This window comes from Mobula birostris, chromosome 4 (genome assembly GCF_030028105.1).
Source record: "Mobula birostris isolate sMobBir1 chromosome 4, sMobBir1.hap1, whole genome shotgun sequence".
NCBI classification, from domain to species: domain Eukaryota; kingdom Metazoa; phylum Chordata; class Chondrichthyes; order Myliobatiformes; family Myliobatidae; genus Mobula; species Mobula birostris.
The window spans coordinates 176,797,970-176,817,314 of NC_092373.1; the positions used below are offsets into that span (position 1 = coordinate 176,797,970).

The 19,345-nt window shown below is 42.0% G+C and overlaps 1 protein-coding gene across 1 annotated transcript; it reads left to right on the forward strand.

The window, feature by feature from the left end:
• Positions 1 to 1,404: 1,404 nt before the first annotated feature.
• atp5fa1 (ATP synthase F1 subunit alpha) lies at positions 1,405 to 17,845 on the forward strand. The gene is made up of 12 exons (XM_072256581.1): positions 1,405 to 1,583; positions 2,740 to 2,818; positions 3,514 to 3,683; positions 4,433 to 4,606; positions 5,150 to 5,316; positions 6,137 to 6,285; positions 11,880 to 12,031; positions 14,661 to 14,885; positions 15,306 to 15,413; positions 16,201 to 16,345; positions 17,199 to 17,349; positions 17,628 to 17,845. The coding sequence occupies exons 1-12, from the start codon at positions 1,524 to 1,526 to the stop codon at positions 17,707 to 17,709; spliced, it is 1,662 nt and encodes a 553-aa protein (XP_072112682.1). The 5' UTR covers positions 1,405 to 1,523; the 3' UTR covers positions 17,710 to 17,845.
• Positions 17,846 to 19,345: the final 1,500 nt, after the last annotated feature.

The window sequence follows — 19,345 nt, forward strand, 5'->3', positions numbered from 1 at the left end:
CCTCTTCCCCCTTCCTTCTCAGTCCTATAGAAGTGTCTCAGCCCAAAACGTTGACTCTTTATTCATTTGCATCAATTGCTCTAGCATTTTGTGTGTAATTAAGTTGCCGGAAGATTTCAAAAGTTCAAAATATATCAAAGAACACGTATGTCACCATATACTACCTTGAGATTCATTTTCTCACAGGCTTTTGTGGATGCAGTAGATTTTACGAAAGGCTGACAACCAACCAATGTGCAAGACAAACTGCAAATAAATACTGAGATCATGAGTTGTAGAGTCTTTGAAAGTGAATCTGTAGGTTGTAGAATTGGCTCAGCGTGATGGTGAGTGAAGTTATCCACACAGGTTTAGGAGTCTGGTGGTTGTCAGGTAATTACTATTCCTGAATCTGGTGAATCCTGTGAGTGTGGCGAAAGGGTGCAGAACATTGAACACGTTCTGCGCAACTGCCCACTCTCACATGATTTAGCTGACACTGACCTGCTCAACGTCAACCAAACAACACTAGAGTGGCTGGCTGTCTGGTGTGACAAGCTGTGATGATGATCAGGTGGTTGTTAGGTAATTACTGTTCTACTGTTCCTGAATCTGGTGGTTGTTAGGTAATTACTGTTCTTGAGTCTGGTGCTTGTTAGGTAATTACTGTTCCTGAATTTGGTGCTTGTTAGGTAATTACTGTTCCTGAATCTGGTGGTTGTTAGGTAATTACTGTTCTTGAGTCTGGTGGTTGTTAGGTAATTACTGTTCCTGAGTCTGGTGGTTGTTAGGTAATTACTGTTCCACTGCTCCTGAATCTGGTGGTGTGGGTCTTTCTGAATCTCCTGCCCGATTATACTAACCAGTTGAGAACCTGCGTGTTGGAGGTGTTTGGTGATGAACGTTGCTTTCTTGAGTCAGTGGGTCGAACAACATCTGTGGGAGGAAAGGAATGTCGACGTTTTAGTTCGTGGCCATGCATCACTCCCAAACATCGACAACTCTTCCACCGCAGCCCCCAGATTCTGCTCAACCCAGTGAGTTGCTCCACCGCGTTGTTCGTTATTTGGATGGACACTGAATGTAATGGCAGAGATAACAGAAATCCTTGCGGGGACCTATTATCTACCTCTGGAGAGTCACGAATGGAAACAGCTACGTCTTTAATAGACCCAGTAAGACACGCTGCAGCCCGGCGGGGTGAGCTCTCACAGTCACATGGGATGTCATAAGGAACGGAAACAACGGAACTGGAGCAAGAACATTGTGCTTTCATATCATTTTTCCCGTCACTTGCAGCATCTGCAATCTTCGCCGGGATGGCCGTTGATTCTCGGGTCCAAAGTTCATTGATCCCTCTCCACCGGAAGTCCGCAGCGAGCGCCTTCTGCTTCCGGGGCGGCAGGCGGGGCCTCGCCCTGCTCCGCTGACCTCCTCCTTCAGCAGCCGGGAGCGGTAGGGCGGCCATTTGCAGAGCCACTCGGCGGAGGAGGCACGTCCCGAGTAGTACACTGTGGCACCGCTCCGACACCCGAACCCTGATCATGTTGTCGGCCCGCTTGACAGCCGCACTTGCGCGGTCTCTCGCTAGGCAGCGATCTCAGGTAAGTGTCCCGAGTGCCGAGTCGCGGGTGCGGGGAAGGACGGGTGAAGGGAGCTGTACCGAGGCGGCCATTTTGCACAGGGCCTGTGGTGGCTTCGTGCAGACAGTGGGCTGGCGGTGGCTGTGGAGCCCATCCTCGAGTCCTCCCTTTCACTGGGTTTGCACCACTGTACGAGGATGTGGTCTTTGCAGTTGTGCCAATTAAGCGTGTTTAGATTTCTAATAGTCTGAGGGATGTTCGTAGGTCTCGCCCTGCTGAAGGTCAGGTCCTCCTTTTCTCCTTCTCGGTCAAACCTTCATTGCTTTGCAATATGAATGTTCGGTCTACATATCTTTATAGTTTGTAATCTGTTTCTTTAGGGTTCTAAAATTAATATACGCACACACCCATGAATTTTATTGCATTCACTGATTTTGTTGTGAACATTGAATTTGACCTAACTAGATAAAAATATTCCAATGATGAACTGATTTAGCAAAATGCTGTACTTCCTGCTAGTTAATATCTAACTGTACAAAACTACACTGGTTAGTCAGCTATTGTTTGCACATTCAATTGAAGAAAATGTTGTAATGGGACAACGATCTGATGTTTCATAGCTATTAACCGTATGGCAATTTCCTACAAACATCTAGTATATATTTTGAATAAAATGTGTAATTTCTCAATGATGGCTGCTTCTAAAGCTCTTGAAGGTCAGAGTAGGTTGTTATTAGCTGTCTGTCCTAATGGATCTGGAATTGGAATAATCCATTAAACTTTTGTATCTCAGTTTATAAAACAAATAACATTACTGTGTTAAGTAATATTTGTCTTGTTATTGGATGTACAAGTTGTATATCACTTCTCTTCTGCTGAAGGGTGGATACTCAACCCAGTGATGTTGTCATGAATTTTAAAATGAGTTGGTTTATTTTAAGAAGTATGGGGTGACCTTGGTGTCTTTGGTACCAACATAATCATGATTGATGCCAAAGTTCAAAGCTTAAATTTACCAACAATTATAAGTGAGGCAATTTACATTTTGAATATAAAAGCAACACATTAGAAATACTGTAGCTAATCCAGTTTGAGATTTGCTTCTGCGCTTTGCAGAATGTATCAGTCTCTAAATATTTGGGCAGAATTGATTTATTTTAAGTCTTGTTCTTTTCAGGTGGCAAGACATGTCTTTCCTGCAGGATTTGTAGCCACTAAAAATCTTCACACTTCAAGGACATGCCTTCAAAAGACTGGTCAGTCTTTGTTAAATATATTTTCAATCACATTCAGGTGTTTAGAGGTGAATATGAAAGAAGCCAGGTAGTGTCAGGAACAAGCATTTTCTTTTTTGATATTTCTAGTTGGCTTTTTGGCTATTGTTCATATATACTGGTTAACGTGATCAAATGTGAAATACATTTTTGGGTTAATGAGAATTGGCTGAGAAATTGCTTTCTGGTTTGGCTAGGCACAAACTGAATTAATTCCAGGTTTGGGCTGCACTGAGCTGTGTCCGTAGTTCATGTAATTTCTTAATGCTGTCTAATTATACTAATGTACTTTCTTAAATTATCCTTGCTTTGGTTAGATTAGAGCTTATGGTGAGGTTTGTTTGTAAATTTTTACTTGCATTGTCTAGTTTGTACACCAGACTTCTGTGTATCATGCACTAGAATGCCTAGATGGATCTGTATTTCAGAGCTCTGAGGTATCTTGCATTTAGTTAATTTGTTGTTTTTGTATGACTGAGTAACCCTGTGCATAAAAGAGCATCACCCAACCTTTCTTAGTCACTGACAATGGCTCTGGCCTGCCTCCATTAAGCAACTGGTTCACTATATCTTTCTTGCCTTAAAACTTTGACATTTTATGCAGTAGGAACTGTTTCATAGTTGCTTATTCCCATTCCTCATAATTTTGATTTTACACCCTTTTTACTTTTCGTTAGGTACCGCAGAGGTTTCTTCCATCTTGGAGGAGCGTATTCTAGGAGCTGATACCTCTGCCGACCTGGAAGAGACTGGTCGTGTGCTCTCAATTGGTGATGGCATCGCTCGTGTGTACGGTCTGCGAAATGTGCAGGCTGAAGAAATGGTGGAATTCTCCTCTGGTCTGAAGGTAACTGAATAATGAGATGGACTGGAAGAAAACCATACTTACTTGCATCCTTGAATTCAGCTTTGCATTTATTTGGGAATTTTAAATTGTTGTGAATTTTATTCCATCACGAAGAAGTGTAAGCAAAATTATCCCTCTAATCTATGAAGAAGTAGATCTCAAAATTAAACAAGTGTTTCATGTTGAATTCCTCTGGTTCACGAAAACATTAGGGGAATGGTCCCTATATTTTGTCTTCATTTAAATGACCTGATATTTTGGACGAAAATATTAATCCTTTTATGTAACTGATGTGGTCCCCTTCCATTTTGTATATCCTTATGCCAAAAGTTCCTGTTTGATTCCCTGAAGATACTGAATTAGCTGATTAAAGTCAGGATTGTGCTAGTAGCACAGTTGCTTCAGCACCTGGCCCATATAATCCAGCCAGGTTTTTGTTGCTATGACAAGCACGTGAATGGGTGTTGAACAGAGGTGAGATTTGGCTTGACTTCCGTAATCTCACTTTTGAACTGGGTTGAGAAATGGTACTTGATCTAGCGGTGCAGAAAGTACATCATCAAAAGAGGCTTTTTTGGGTGGAGAGGATTTGTGCTTATGGTTTGTGGTGTTCCTCATGCATTTTGCCTTAATCAGGTTGAGGAGTGTTTCAAACTACTTCCAGTACATTCTGTAATGGACTCCAAGCCATACAAACGAGTCAAGAGTTTGTACTGTTTTTTTTTCCTGATTTTGTATTTTCATTTTAGGGAATGTCTTTGAATTTGGAACCTGACAATGTTGGTGTTGTAGTGTTTGGCAATGACAAGCTGATTAAGGAAGGTGACATTGTAAAGAGAACTGGTGCCATTGTGGATGTTCCAGTAGGAGAGGAACTACTTGGACGTGTTGTTGATGCCCTGGGAAATGCCATTGATGGAAAGGTAAAGAGCTTTCTAAAAATACCATGATATGATATCTATTAAGCTTACTTCTAATTCCTTGAACTCATCTGTTAATAGTACTGCCTTTATTGTAATTAAAGACTACATGCTTTGTCTTCATTTTTGCTATTTAATTGTTTTTTGCTGATTTATGTTACTTCTATGAGCATAGAAACAGGATATTCAATCGTCTGGTCAGTTCTGGCATTTGTGCTATGAATGAGCTATTTGAGCTCCATTTTTCCAATGGCCTTGGAGCGGTTACTTCAATGTTAGGATACCTTTGTAAGTCTCTGACTTAGAACTTGCGCTTACAATATTTTGATTTGGTACTGTAAGCCCTTCTTGTTTGATGAACAAGCTGCCCTGTAAATGTAGCAGTTTTTTGTGCATTCCGGTATTGAAATCTGTTTACCAAAAGAATAAAAGCATCGGAGTTGGAAAAGCAGAACTTGTTGGAGTGTTCAAAACATACTCTGTTTGATTTGTTTTTGCTGTAGAAGCTTGAATGTTCAAATCTTGCTATTTGTTTTTCTGAAACAGGGTGCACTTGGAGCTAAGCAACGTAGGCGTGTGGGATTGAAAGCTCCTGGTATTATCCCCAGGATCTCTGTGCGTGAGCCCATGCAGACTGGTATTAAGGCTGTCGATAGTCTGGTGCCCATTGGCCGTGGTCAGCGTGAGCTTATCATTGGTGATAGACAGACTGGGTAAGGACCAAATATTGTATTCAAATGCAAAGATCTGCATTGATACTATCCCTATCAGCACTTCACCAAAGTACTCTGTAGTCAAAGATCATCTTGAAGTGTAGTCACTGTTGCAATATAAGAAACATGGCAGCCTGTAGGTTCTCCAAACAATAATATGATAATGACTTATTTACTCCATATTTCTAAATATATTAGTCATGTCACCAAGTTAAAATTAGTGCTATGGGATCTAGGACATCAACTTGAAATGATGGATCTGGCTGAATTGAAGACTTTTGAAAAGACAGTAGCTCCAGCTGTGTAATAGTCTTGTACTTCATTGGATTGTGAATAATCTTTGTGCGCAAGGGTCTGGACTAGGACTTGAGCTGCAGCTTTGTGATCGGTGGCTGACTACTTAATTTTAGATTTATGGTTTTATAGGTTACATCCAAAAACCATGAGAGGTGAGAGCTCTGTAGCTGTCTAGTTGTTGCTCCAGTAGAGAGTGTGCACACTTTTCTGTTTCCTGCTGTTAGTGGTTCTGATGGCACTCTGCCACCATGTGAAAAGCTGTTCTTGTGACCCTGTTTGGGCAACGCTCATTTGAACTTATCACTTGTATCAGACTGGAGAGCAACCAGCTGTTCGTGCATAGTCACCTGTCTTCTGCTTCCTCTTTTTCTTTTGTCTTTCTAGCTTGTAAATATAAAGATGGCGTGATAGTATTTCCTATTTGAGAAAGACTAACAGTGAAATAACTTCAAGTCCTTTTGCATTTTATAGCTCAGATGTTCACAATTTTGTTGTGACTAATGTATTTGATTTGCTTTTTTAGCAAAACTGGTATTGCTATTGACACCATCATCAACCAAAAGAGATTCAATGATGGCACTGATGAGAAGAAGAAACTGTACTGCATTTATGTTGCTATTGGTCAGAAGAGATCCACTGTGGCTCAGCTTGTCAAGAGATTGACTGATGCTGGTAGGTTCTTTTGCCAAAATAACTTAAAGCAATTTAGCTGTGAATTATCTCATCCAATTTCTGTATTAAAGTCTTGGAGATTATGATAATATTTCTCCTTGGAGCTGGAATTGGTGAATTAGCCCTGATATTTACAAAACCAATATTTATCAAATCAATATTTATCTGAAGTCTAAATGAGATATGTGCTCTGATCCCCACAGGTATTTCCCTAAGGTTTACCACTTTTTCTCATTATAGCTGATGCCATACAGATTTTCTTCAGTGTCTAGAGTTACACAGAACAAGCAAATTAACCTCCTGGATAGAGCCTCCACCTGCCAGATTTTTCTGAAAGCTGTAATATCAGCATTGAATTTTTAAGACTTGCAATCAATCTGAATTGTTTCTGTATCTGCTGCTGCCTGTCTAACCAGGATGCATGTTCCTGGCGTGACACGGTGGTTTGGTGGTTAGCACAACAGTGCCAACATCCCGGGTTCAATGCCCGCCGCTGCCTGTAAGGAGCTTGTACACTCTCTCCGTGACTGTGTGGATTTCCTTTGGATGCACCGGTTACCCCCCACAGTCCGAAGACGTATCATTTGGTAGGTTAATTGGTTATAGCAAATCGTTGTGTGATTAGGTTAGGGTTAAATCGGGGGGTTGCTGAGTGGCACGACTTTTAGGGCCAGAAAGGCCTACACTGTGCTGTATCTCAATAAGTAAACAAAATTCCAGCTATTAGGTAAGAAAATTCATTTATTTCTTTGATTCATGCTAAGTTTCCATCTATGCCAGGAATCCAGTGAGGTATTCAGACTAGAAAATCAGCAGTCAATTACTTAAGGGCTGCCCAGCCCAGCTTTGTGGTAGCAGTAATGCATAGTTCCCACCATTAATGAAGGTTACCTGTGGTCCCACCTCTGTCAATTTCCACTTGGCCATGCAGACCCTATGGATAGAGTACTCTGCACCTATTGTAGGTGCTGTAACTCAACAATGCTGCTTTGCCTATATATTAAATCCCTCCTTGGCTTTGCTATTTTAGCCCAAAGAATCTGTGAAAGTTAATAAGTTTGAGCTGTACAAGCTGACAGTACATGAGAGGTTATTTTCCACCTGAAGATTTGAGATTATTGCCTTAAGTCTTTCAGTGGAGTGAACAGTGTATTGTCTATCTTTAATTTTATGGGGTTGGGGACAGGATGTTGTGTAGCTTTTTTTAGCGTGTCGCACCAGACAGTCAGCCATTCTTGCCTGGCGCGTAGTGTCAGAATTGGTCTCCTTTCGGATTAACCGGGTCACGATATGAATGTTCCTGACTCGAACTTTTTTTTTCTACGAGGCTGAGTGGCTAGCTCGATGCTCAACCGGACATGGATGGAAAGCGTACTCAAGGGGTGGCCCGACTTGGATTCAAACTGGGAGTCTGGTGCTGATGCCATTGCACCACCAGCTGGTTGTGTATTGAAAGTCTGCTTCTTCCAGTCACTGGTTTGGTATTGAGCTTCGAGCACTAGAAAGTGTTGTACTTACAAATAGAGAAAGCTTGGAGAGAGTGCGAGGGAGGATAGGCAGGTGATCGAGAAGAGATGCATTTAGACCAATGGTTTGAGATGTGTCTATTTTAAAGCAAGGAGTATTATGAACAAAGTGTAAACACGAGGAATTCTGCAGATGCTGGAAATTCAAGCAACACACATCAAAGTTGCAGGTGAACGCAGCAGATGTTTTGGGCCGAGACCCTTCGTCAGGATGAAGGGTCTCGGCCCGAAACGTCAACTGTACCTCTTCCTAGAGATGCTGCCTGGCCTTAAGAACAAAGTGGATAAGCTTAGAGCGTGGATCAGTACTTGGAGCCATGATGTTGTGGCAATTACAGAGACTTGGATGGCTCAGGGGCAGGAGTGGTTATTTCGAGTGCCAGGGTTTAGATCTTTCAGAAAGGACAGGGAGGGAGGCAAAAGAGGTGGGGGCGTGGCACTGTTGATCAGAGATAGTGTCACAGCTGTAGAAAAGGAGGAAGATATGGAGGGATTGTCAACGGAGTCTCTGGGTGAAAGTTAGGAACAGGAAGGGGTCAATAACTCTACTGGGTGTTTTTTTTATGGACCACCCAATAGTAACAGGGACATCGAGAAGCAGATAAGGAGACAGATTTTGGAAAGGTGTAATAATAACAGGGTTGTCGTGGGAGATTTTAATTTCCCAAATATCGATTGGCGTGTCCCTAGAGCGAGGGGTTTAGATGGGGTAGAGTTTGTTAGGTGTGTTCAGGAATGTTTCTTGACACAATATGTAGAGAAGCCTACAAGAGGAGAGGCTGTACTTGATCTGGTATTGGGAAATGAATCTGGTCAGGTGTCAGGTCTGTCAGTAGGAGAGCATTTTAGAGATAGTGATCACAATTCTATCACCTTTACCATAGCATTGGAGAGGGATAGGACCAGACAAGTTAGGAAAGCATTCAATTGGAGTAAGGGGAAATAGGAGGCTATCAGGCAGCAACTTGGAAGCATAAATTGGAAACGGATGTTCTCAGGGAAATCTACGGAAGAAATGTGGCAAATGTTCAGGGGATATTTGTGTGGAGTTCTGCATAGGTACGTTCCAATGAGTCAGGGAAAGGATGGTAGAGCACAGGAACTGTGGTGTACAAAGGCTGTTGTAAATCTAGTCAAGAAGAAAAGAAGAGCCTACGAAAAGTTCAAAAAGTTAGGTAATGATAGAGAGCTAGAAGATTATAAGGCTGGCAGGAAGGAGCTCGAAAGAAATTAGGAGAGCCAGAAGGGGCCATGAGAAGGCCTTGGTGGGCAGAATTAAGGAAAACCCCAAGGCATTCTACAAGGATGTGAAGAGCAAGAGGATAAGACGTAAGAGAATAGGACTAAGGACTAATCAAGTGTGACAGTGGAAAAGTGTGTATGGAATTGGAGGAGTTAGCAGAGGTACTTAATGAATACTTTACTTCAGTATTCACTACAGAAAATGATATTAGCGATTGTAGGGATGACTTGCAGCGGACTGAAAAGCTTGAGCATGTAGATCTAAAGAAAGGATGTGCAGGAGCTTTTGGAGAGCATCAGGTTGGATAAGTCACCGGAACCGGATGAGATGTACCCCAGGCTACTGTGGGAGGCAGGGGAGGAGATCGCTGAGCTTCTGGAGATTATCCTTGCTTCATCGATGCAAAGAGGTTCCGGAGGATTGGAGGGTTGTGGATGTTGTTCCATTACTCAAGAAAGGGAGTAGAGATAACCCAGGACATTATAGACCAGTGAGTCTTACTTGAGGGGTTGGTAAGTTGGGGAAGATCCTGGGAGGCAGGACTTATGAACATTTGGAGAGGCATAATATAATTAGGAATAGTCAGCATGGCTTTGTAACAGGCAGGTCATGCCTTACGAACCTGATTGAATTTTTTGAGAATGACTAAACACATTGATGGTAGAGCAGTAGATGTATGTGGATTTCAGCAAGGCATTTGACAAGGTACCGCATGCAAGGCTTATTGAGAAAGTAAGGAGGTATGGCATCCAAAGGGAAATTGCTTTGTGGATTCAGAACTGGCTTGCCCACAGAAGGCAAAGAATGGTTGTAGACAGGTCATATTCTGCATGGAGGTTGGTCACCAGTGGTGGGCCTCGGGGATCTGTTCAGGGACCCCTACTGTTCGTGATTTTTATAAATGACCTGGATGAAGAAGTGGAGAGATGGGTTAGTAAATTTGTTGATTTAGATTGGAGGTGTTGTGGATAGTGTGGAGGGCTGTCAGAGGTTACAGCAGGACATCGATAGGATGCAAAACTGGGCTAAGAAGTGGCAGACGGAGTTCAACCCAGATAAGAGTAAGATGGTTCATTTTGGTAGGTTAAATTTGATGACAGAAGATAGCATTAATGGTAATACTCTGGCAGTATGGAGGATCAGAGGGATCTTGGGGCCTGAGTCCATAGGACACTCAAGGCTGCTGCGCAGGTTGACTCTGTGGTTAAGAAAGCATACGGTGCATTGGCTTTCATCAATTGTGGGATTGAGTTTAGGAGCCAAGAGGTGATGTTGCAGCTATATAGGACCCTGGTCAGACCCTACTTGGAGTACTGTGCTCAGTTCTGCTCAATTCACTTCAGGAAAGATGTGGAAACCATAGAAAGGGTGCAGAGGAGATTTATAAGGATGTTGCCTGGATTGGGAAGCATGCCTTATGAGAATAGGTTGAGTGAACTTGGCCTTTTCTCCTTGGAGCGACAGAGGATGAGACATGACCCGATAGAGGTGTGTAAGATGATGAGAGGCATTGATCGTATGGATAACCAGAGGCTTTTTCCCAGGGCTGAAATGTCTAGCATGAGGGCACAGTTTTAAGGTGCTTGGAAGTAGGTACAGAGGAGATATCAGGGGTGAGTTTTTTTTAATGCAGAGAGTGGTGAGTGTGTGGAATGGGCTGCCAGTGACGATGGTGGAGGCATATATGATAGGGTCTTTTAAGAGACTCCTGGACAGGTATATGGAGCTCAGAAAAATAGAGGGCTGTGGGTAACCTGAGGTAATTTCTCAGGTAAGGACATGTTCGGCACAGTTTTGTGTGCCAAAAGGCCTGTATTGTGCTGTAGGTTTTCTATGTTTCTTCTACTTTTCCAGCATAGTTAGTTGACCTTAATTGCAGGGTAAGTAGGGATGTTCTACTTTTCAGGGTGCTGACAAGACCATACTTTAAATAACCTTTAAGGGGGAGGGGATGCTATAGTGACTTTAGAAGCAATTCAGTTTTGCAAGCATAAATCCTACAATGAAAAGTGTTTTTTAACAAGGAAAGATTAAAAAGGTCAGGCATGTGCCCTTTGACATTCAAGAGAATGAAGGGTGATCTTAATCAAATGTATAAGACTCCAAGGGAATGTGATGTGGTGAGCATAAAATGAGGGTGCCATGGTAGCATAGTGGTTAGTACAATGCTATTACAGCTCAGTGCGTTGGAGTTCAGTTCTGACGCCATCTGTAAGGAGTTTGTACGTTCTCTCTGTGATTCCTTAGATATTCTCCAGATGTTTTGATTTCCTCCCACAGTTCAAAGACTCGCTGACTGCTAGGTTAAGGTGGTCATTGGAAATTGTCCTGTGATTAGGCTGGTGTTAAATGAGTGGAAGACTGGATGGCATGCCTCATTAGCAGGAAGGGCCTGTTCTGCTCTGTATCTCCAAATAAATAAATAAATATAATGTTTTTCCTCATGGGGAAATTTAGAGCTAAGTGTAAAGTTCAAAATACGGGTGACTGGTTTGGATGGAATATGAAGGAATATCTTCTGGGAGAGTTCTGTACCCCATAGAGCCGCTGGGGCTAAGTTATTGATGTGTTGGAAGATGGCAGGTGGGTAATGGTGAACCTGACAGTAAAGCGAAGTTGAGGCCAAGCTTAAATAGGGCATGAATATGAGTGGCAGAGCATTCTCAAAAGTGGTTTGACTCAATTTTAATTGGATAGTTGTCACTAGGTATTCTCAAAATCCAGTGGAAAGTGGTAGTAAGTGATCAAGCAGGGAAACAACATAACATCTTTTATCACTGTAGTTGAAGTTGCTGTGTATTCTACTTGTTTGACTTGTTTTCCAGATGCAATGAAGTATACGATCGTGGTGTCTGCCACAGCCTCTGATGCTGCTCCACTTCAGTATCTGGCTCCATATTCTGGCTGCTCAATGGGAGAGTACTTCAGAGACAACGGCAAGCATGCCCTGATCATTTATGATGACTTGTCTAAACAGGTCAGTTTTTTTTCTAGCAGATGTGCTCCAGCCATTAGTTTAGATTCCTGGTCTTAGGCCAACAGCTGTTAGTTTCTATGGGTGTTACCATTTGTAACTATTGTAGTACCCTGGGAGAGGATGAAGTAACTTGGGCAGAATTTTTCCTAAGACTCCTCACTCCCAAGGTTGAGAGAACAGGCTGAGGTATTTTATTGCTACACCAGCTGGATGTACCTTTTGCTTTGCTTGGCTTCTAAATATTGATACCTGGAACCATTTTCTTGGGAGTTCTAATTTCAAAGTACATTTTATTATCAAAGCGTGTATACGGTATACAACCTTAAGATTCGTCTTCTTGAAGGCAACAACAAAAGAAAGAAACAACCCACACAACAAAACCATCAAATGCCCAGTGTGTAAAAGGGAAGTAAACAAATAACGTTCGCCACAGAAAGTGAGTCCGCAGCCACTGAGCTGTTAAGGCGAGTAAAGCTGGTCCAGGAGCCTGAGGGTCGCAGGCCACAGCTGCAGAGTCAGTTCACTGCTGAAGCACCCTGATCAAATTGTGCAGAAGTGTAAACAAAAACACAAGGCAAATGAACTGCAGTCACCAAAAGTGAATCCACAGCTGTGGAGCACATTCAGTGCTGAGACAAGTGAAGCCTGTCCAGTAATCTAATGGCTGCAGGGCAGCAGCTGCTTCTGGACCTGGCTGCATGGGACCCAGGACTGCTGGATTGTCCACATTCCAGCAGCAGCACGAAGGGACTGGCTAAACATAGGCAAACAACACATCTAGTATCGGTCGACAGTTTAATCCAAGCAAAGTCATGGAGCTGATGACAGGTGCTTGTTCCGCCATTAAGAATTGATGCAGCTATGCCGTAGCTCAGGGGTCCCCAACCTTTTTTGAACCGCGGACCGGTTTAATATTGACAATATTCTTGCGGACTGGCCGACCGGCTGGTGGTGGGTTGTTCAAGTAAGGTTAAACTCACCTCAACATGTCTTTACAGTTAGGGTTGCCAACTTTCTCACACCCAAATAAGGGACAAAAGTAGCAGTCAAATCCCGGGACACTTTACCCCAGGAAAGACTACCGTGACCATGAAGCCTTGCACGGGCACCTGTGTGCGCATGCACGTACTTGCTGATTTCCCCCCTACATACATATAGGCTGTGTATTTATTATATCATTCCTGCTTTTACTATATGTTAGTGTTATTTATTTTCAGTTTTATGTGTTATTTGGTGTGATTTGTTAGGTTATTTTTTGGGTCTGGGAACGCTCAAAAATTTTTCCCATATAAATTAACGGTAATTGCTTCTTCGCTTCATGCCATTTCGGCACGAAAGGTTTCATAGGAACGCTCTACCTTAGCGGGGGAAATGCGGGACAAACCAATTTAGCCCAGTATACGGGATGTCCTGGCAAATACGGGACATTTGGCAACCCTGTGTTAAAGTTCAACAGTGCGTGACGACAGGGAATGAGGAAAGGTGCAGCTGACTCGTATCGTTTCCTTGCGGCCCGGTAGTTCATGCTTTGCGGCCCAGTGGTTGGGGACTGCTGCCATAGCTGCACTCCACTCTCATCCACACCAAGTTCCCCAGGAGATTGCAGAAATGCCAGGTCATTTAGTTGGCTCATAAGAGGAATTTACAGGCTGCAACTAATGGTAGATCAGAAGAAGTGTTTTTAGAAGAAGCAGCGTATCAAGTATAGTAGTTTTATGAGCCGTCTGCAGGATGTCGCCATTGGTCCGTGCTGCCATCTTGCCAATTGGAGTTTTATAGGCTGAAGTGCTCTGATTTTCAAGATTTTTGTTGGATCTTCAAACCAGAGAAAATATAGTTTGCCCAAAGTCACTGAAGCAATGTGCAGTATTCTTTTAGCACTGAACAGGAGAAAACTTGATTACATACCTATTTCTTGAGATTTGGTTTTTATGATCTTTTTGAAATGGAATGTCTTGAAAGTGAAGACAGAATAGCTATTTTGTTGTGGAATGTATACTAAAAATGAGCAAATTCAGTTTTGTTTATATCATATGTATGTTGAAACATATAGTGAAATGAGTCATTTGTGTTAACTGAGCATGTACTGTGGGCAAGCTGCATGCCTACAATCCAGCATTAATATAGCATGCCCATGATGATTAGCAGTAACTTGGTTCTAAGCACGATAGTCTATGCGTAAGGGTAGTTCATATGTTCAATAGGTACATTTAATGTCAGAGAAATGTATACAATATACATCCTGAAAATCTTTTTCTTCACAAACATTCACGAAAACAGAGGAGTGCCCCAAAGAATGAATAACAATTAGATGTTAGAACCTCTGAAGCCCCCCCAACTTCCCTCTCTCATGCATAAGCAGCAGCAAAGCAACATTCCCCCCCCCCCCCCGCCATCAGCAAAAAAGCATCGGCCTTGGATCTACCCGCCTCCAGAGCCATGCCTTCAGAGGAAGTTACTAAAGTTGATTGTAACTTGACTCCTTTCCTCCTGCAATAGTCGGTGCTATTTGTGAATAATATTTAATTAAGTATTTAAAATGAAAGGATCCATGGAATTTATTGCACACCATAAACAACTGAAACTTGTAACAACCATTGTCAGTATCTCACTTTCAACCTTTTTGCAGGCTGTTGCCTACCGCCAGATGTCCTTGCTTCTGCGTCGTCCCCCAGGGCGGGAGGCCTATCCTGGTGATGTATTCTATCTGCACTCCCGTCTGCTGGAGAGAGCAGCCAAGATGAACGATAACTTTGGTGGTGGCTCCCTTACAGCTCTTCCAGTAATTGAGACTCAGGCTGGTGATGTGTCTGCTTACATTCCAACCAATGTCATCTCCATTACGGATGGTCAGGTGGGTTGTAGAAGTGAAAATTGTCCTGTATTTGTTTTGAAAATCAAATTGAAAAGTGAATTTTTGAAGTACTAATGTTTGCAGGGAAGGGAAATGAATGGTAAATGTATTTATGGCAATACCTGATTTTAACCACCCCCCCCCCCACCATTTCAGGAATGAGGGCTCTCATGGAGATAATCATTTATGGTCAATTGGTTATAAGATAAGCCCTCTGAATACACTTTCTTAAAGACTAATGACTAGTATTGATCGATGGTCATTTTCATTGAATAATTAAGTGATGTATTCAATGGTTTTGCATTGGATTTGTAAACAATATCATTGCAACACTAGATTTCATGTACAGCCTTATTTCTATGACTGGAATCACGCTCATGTAGTATTAGATCTTGATCTATGTACTTGCATACTTTGTAGATCTTCTTGGAAACTGAACTGTTCTACAAGGGCATCCGCCCAGCCATTAATGTGGGTCTGTCTGTATCCCGTGTAGGATCTGCTGCCCAGACCAAAGCCATGAAACAGGTATTCATTGGGTTGTTCTTATCTGCATCCTTTTGATTACTGCTTGGTAATTAACTAAAAGAATTGACATTGCTGCTGGGAATTTGATCTTTTATCACTTCAATTCAATACATTTTATTTTAATAGATATTTAGACTGAATTTATTGGACACTTTTGCTATATGGGAGGATTGGGTCTTTTAAACTTTGAAACTAAATAAGAACATCAAAGTAATGAGGCAGAACATTAATTCCAACAGAAAGTTTTTATATTTTCATCTTATGGGTCTAAGCAGTCCCTATCAAAAGCGTTCAGGTCAGACATTTGACAGACTTTATAAGTGGGCTACTAGATTTGGCAGGGCAACTCATCTACTTTGATAGGGGAAGAAGGACAATTAAATCTCACCGTCCGGTCCCTACCAGGAGTTTACATATCATTCAGTATGATTTAGATCCATCTGGGTGAACTTTTTTTTCCCCAGTAGGCCAATCTGATGCCTAAAACACATTTTTAGAGGAACTCGGTTAGGCAGCAATGCCTTGCTTATTCCTCTTGCAGTTTGTGTTTTGCTTCAGATTTGAGCATCTGTAGTCTCGCATCTCCACCCTGCTGTTGTGATGGGTAGTGTTCCAAACAGAGCAGGATGTTGTGGAGCCACTGTCAACATTAATCATTGTGACGCCTAGTCAGAGTTACCTCTTGTTCCAGCTGCTGCTTAGCTCCTGATCTACCTTCACTTTCAAATATCCCGAATATTGAGGGAGTGTGCATTACCTTCTAACTCTTGATCTTCACTGATTACAGGTGGCTGGTACCATGAAGCTGGAGTTGGCCCAATTCCGTGAAGTGGCAGCTTTTGCCCAGTTTGGTTCTGATTTAGACGCTGCTACTCAACAGCTGCTGAACCGCGGTGTTCGTTTGACAGAGCTGCTCAAACAAGGGCAGTACGGTGAGTGAGTCTTATCCCTGGGTTGTGATTCAGAGAAGCCTGAAATTGCCTTCTGGTCACTTTTTTTTCCACCATACTGCTGAGTCGTTTTGCCATTTATATTGATACAAGGTGCACTGACACAAGGTATACCTTGCCCCTCTCCAACTTCTGCCAACTCTGCACTTAGATGTAAAGCAGGGTCTCGACCTGAAAAATCAACCATTAGTTTCCCTCTACAGATACTGCCATCAATGAAAACTCAAGGACCAATACTGTTTGTAATAACAATGATTGTAATGATTCCAGGAGTGAAAGGGTTACTGTATGAGGGACGTCTGTCAGCTCTTGGGCTGTATTCCCTGGAGTTCTGGAGAATGAGGGGGGATCTTATAGAAACATTCTGAATGTTAAAAGGCCTGAGCAGATTAGATATGGCAAAGTTATTTCCCATGGTAGGAGATCCTAGGACAAGAGGGCACAACTTCAGGATCGAAGGATGTCCATTTAGAACTAAGATGCGGAGAAATTACTTTAGTCAAAGGGTGAAAATCTGTGGAATTTGTTGCCACGAGTGGCTGTGGAGACCAAGTTGTCGGGTGTATTTAAGGCAGAAATAGAGAAATTCTTGATTAGCCTGGGCATCAAAGGGTATCGGGAGAAGGCAGGGGAGTGGGGATGACTGGAAGAATTGGATCAGCCCATGATTGAATGGCGGAGCAGACTCAATGGGCTGAATGGCCTACTTCTGTCCTATATCTTGTGGTCTTAACAGTGCAGTCCTACTGCAGTTCATAAATGTTATGGAGATGTTGGGGGTTCAATTGGAGCATGTGTGCCAGATTATGCAGTAATTTTTGTGTTTTCCATCCAGTTCCCATGGCTATCGAGGAACAGGTTGCAGTTATTTATGCTGGAGTCAGGGGTCACCTGGATAAAGTGGAACCCAGCAAGATCACAAAGTTTGAACCAGCTTTCTTAGCCCATGTGAGAAGTCAGCACCAAGATGTCTTGGCAACAATCAGGTGAGTGTATCACTGCAACAGATTTCTCAACAACCCTCTCCCCTTACAGAAAAAACTTAATCTTTTTTCATGTACTGGACTTAAATTTACAAATCTGTACTGCTTTTTATGTATGAAATTTGCCTATTAGGACAGTGTTTTATGAGTTGACTTTTAACACACTCCTTGATTACAAATGGTGCTGATTTTTAATTGTGCTTTGTTGGTTCAATTATTTTTGGACTACTTTGCAGTTCTTTGAGAATAGTTTCTGAAGTACTTTTTTTTTATTATTAAAGGGCTGAAGGGCACATCAGTAACGAAATAGAAGGCAAGCTGAAGAAAATAGTAGTAGATTTCTTGTCCACCTTTGAGGTATAAACGTTGTCTCCATCTGCTGACTTGTTCATGTTTTGCTGACTGCTCTGATGACTCCACGAACTAAAGGAAAGCGGTTCATGCTCTTGTGTAATATGTACAGGTGGTTTTCTGTTCAGAGAATAAAATATTCCATTAACATCTTTGTTTAATCTTTTTATTTGCACATGCATACAAGTTGAAGAAAGTTGATGTGCATAAGAACAATTTGGTCATGAATAATAGCTCTTAACAGTAAATTTTAAATGGGGAAATATTGATTCTGACTGGTTGGATCTATTGCATTTCACAGTTTGCAGAGTTCATTTGTGAATATAAAATAAAATTCTGAGACAGCTACAGTTTTCAGTGCATAATTTATTATCTTGTTTCTTTAAAAGCAGTATTTAATCCCACAAAATAAAGGGCCCAAAGAAACCACTAAAGTATTATCTCAACAATGAATATTGTGGATGATTTGTAATTCACCAGACAATAACATTGGCTGTAGGTTGGGGATTGTGATGAACAAAGAGACCTGAGTATCCTGAAAGCAAATAGTTAAAGGTTCAAGAATGAAACGATTGTTACTGTAGATCCATGCAACATTAAAAATAGGCAACAAGCATAAAAAAAATCTAAAAAGCATAATAAATATAAAAGTAATCCTATAAAATATACAAGCAATTGAATGTGATTGTTATATGCATAAGGTTACCTTGTAAAGATAGAATGATTGTACAGTACTAAAGTGATGCTCGGTGCAGGAGTATCTACATAAGGTGACTGATAGGCAATGATGACAAAATGACTTGTCAAGAAAAACTCAGTGGCAGCAGAGTATATGAAAGCACTGTAGGAGAGTGACTGTCAGTGTAGATGTGAAGTGTGGCATGTAAGTATGAAGTTGCAGTGCACAGAAAGATGAAGGATGCTGTGCAGAGGTGTGGTGTGCTGACAACACGGGGAAGTAACTAGATTTGAGTCTAGTGGTCCTGGTGTAGATGCTGCCTAGCTTTTTCCCTGATGGAAGTGGGAAAAACAAGGACTTCTGGGTCACCAAGAGAATGGCAGCATAGGAAAAGGTCTCTCGACAAAAAAGAACGTAAACTGCCCTAAAGTGGAAATTAGACAAATATTTAGTATTGTGTAACTATATCAATAAAAGGGGCAAGGATGGATCCTAAGTACAAGAATAAAAAGTCTGCTCAGAAGGCTGATAAATATAAAAAGACACAGAAAGACGAGGGGCCTAGCTCCCCCACGGCCAGCCAGGACGGAGATAATGTGGAAGGATGGGTGAACCTGACTTTGAATCTTAGAGAGATACGTGATTTCCGACAAGATAACAACAAACAGCTGGAAGATATTAAAGGAGAAACAGGAAAAACTAATCTGAGGTTAGATGAAGCCGAAGCGAGGATTGTAGGGACTGAGGGGAGGCTGCAAAATGCAGAGGAAGTGATGGGAGAAATGCTGAAGCTACAAGAGCAGCTCCAGTGGAAGCGAATAGACCAAGAAGGGAAAAAGTGAGGATTCATGGAGTTCCCGAAGGAGCTTATGGTAAACTTGGATTGGTGATTCCCTTCGTGGAGAAGCTGCTTAGAGAGAACCTTAAAAGACCAGATGCAAAAGACCTACTGATAGAAAGGGCCTACCA

Excerpts from the sequence above, each read along its gene's own strand:
- atp5fa1 (XM_072256581.1), top strand. The coding sequence starts at position 1,524 with ATGTTGTCGGCCCGCTTGACAGCCGCACTTGCGCGGTCTCTCGCTAGG. Across the intron at positions 5,317-6,136 it reads ATTGGTGATAGACAGACTGG|CAAAACTGGTATTGCTATTG; the intron begins GTAAGGACCAAA and ends TTGCTTTTTTAG. Across the intron at positions 14,886-15,305 it reads TCTCCATTACGGATGGTCAG|ATCTTCTTGGAAACTGAACT; the intron begins GTGGGTTGTAGA and ends CATACTTTGTAG.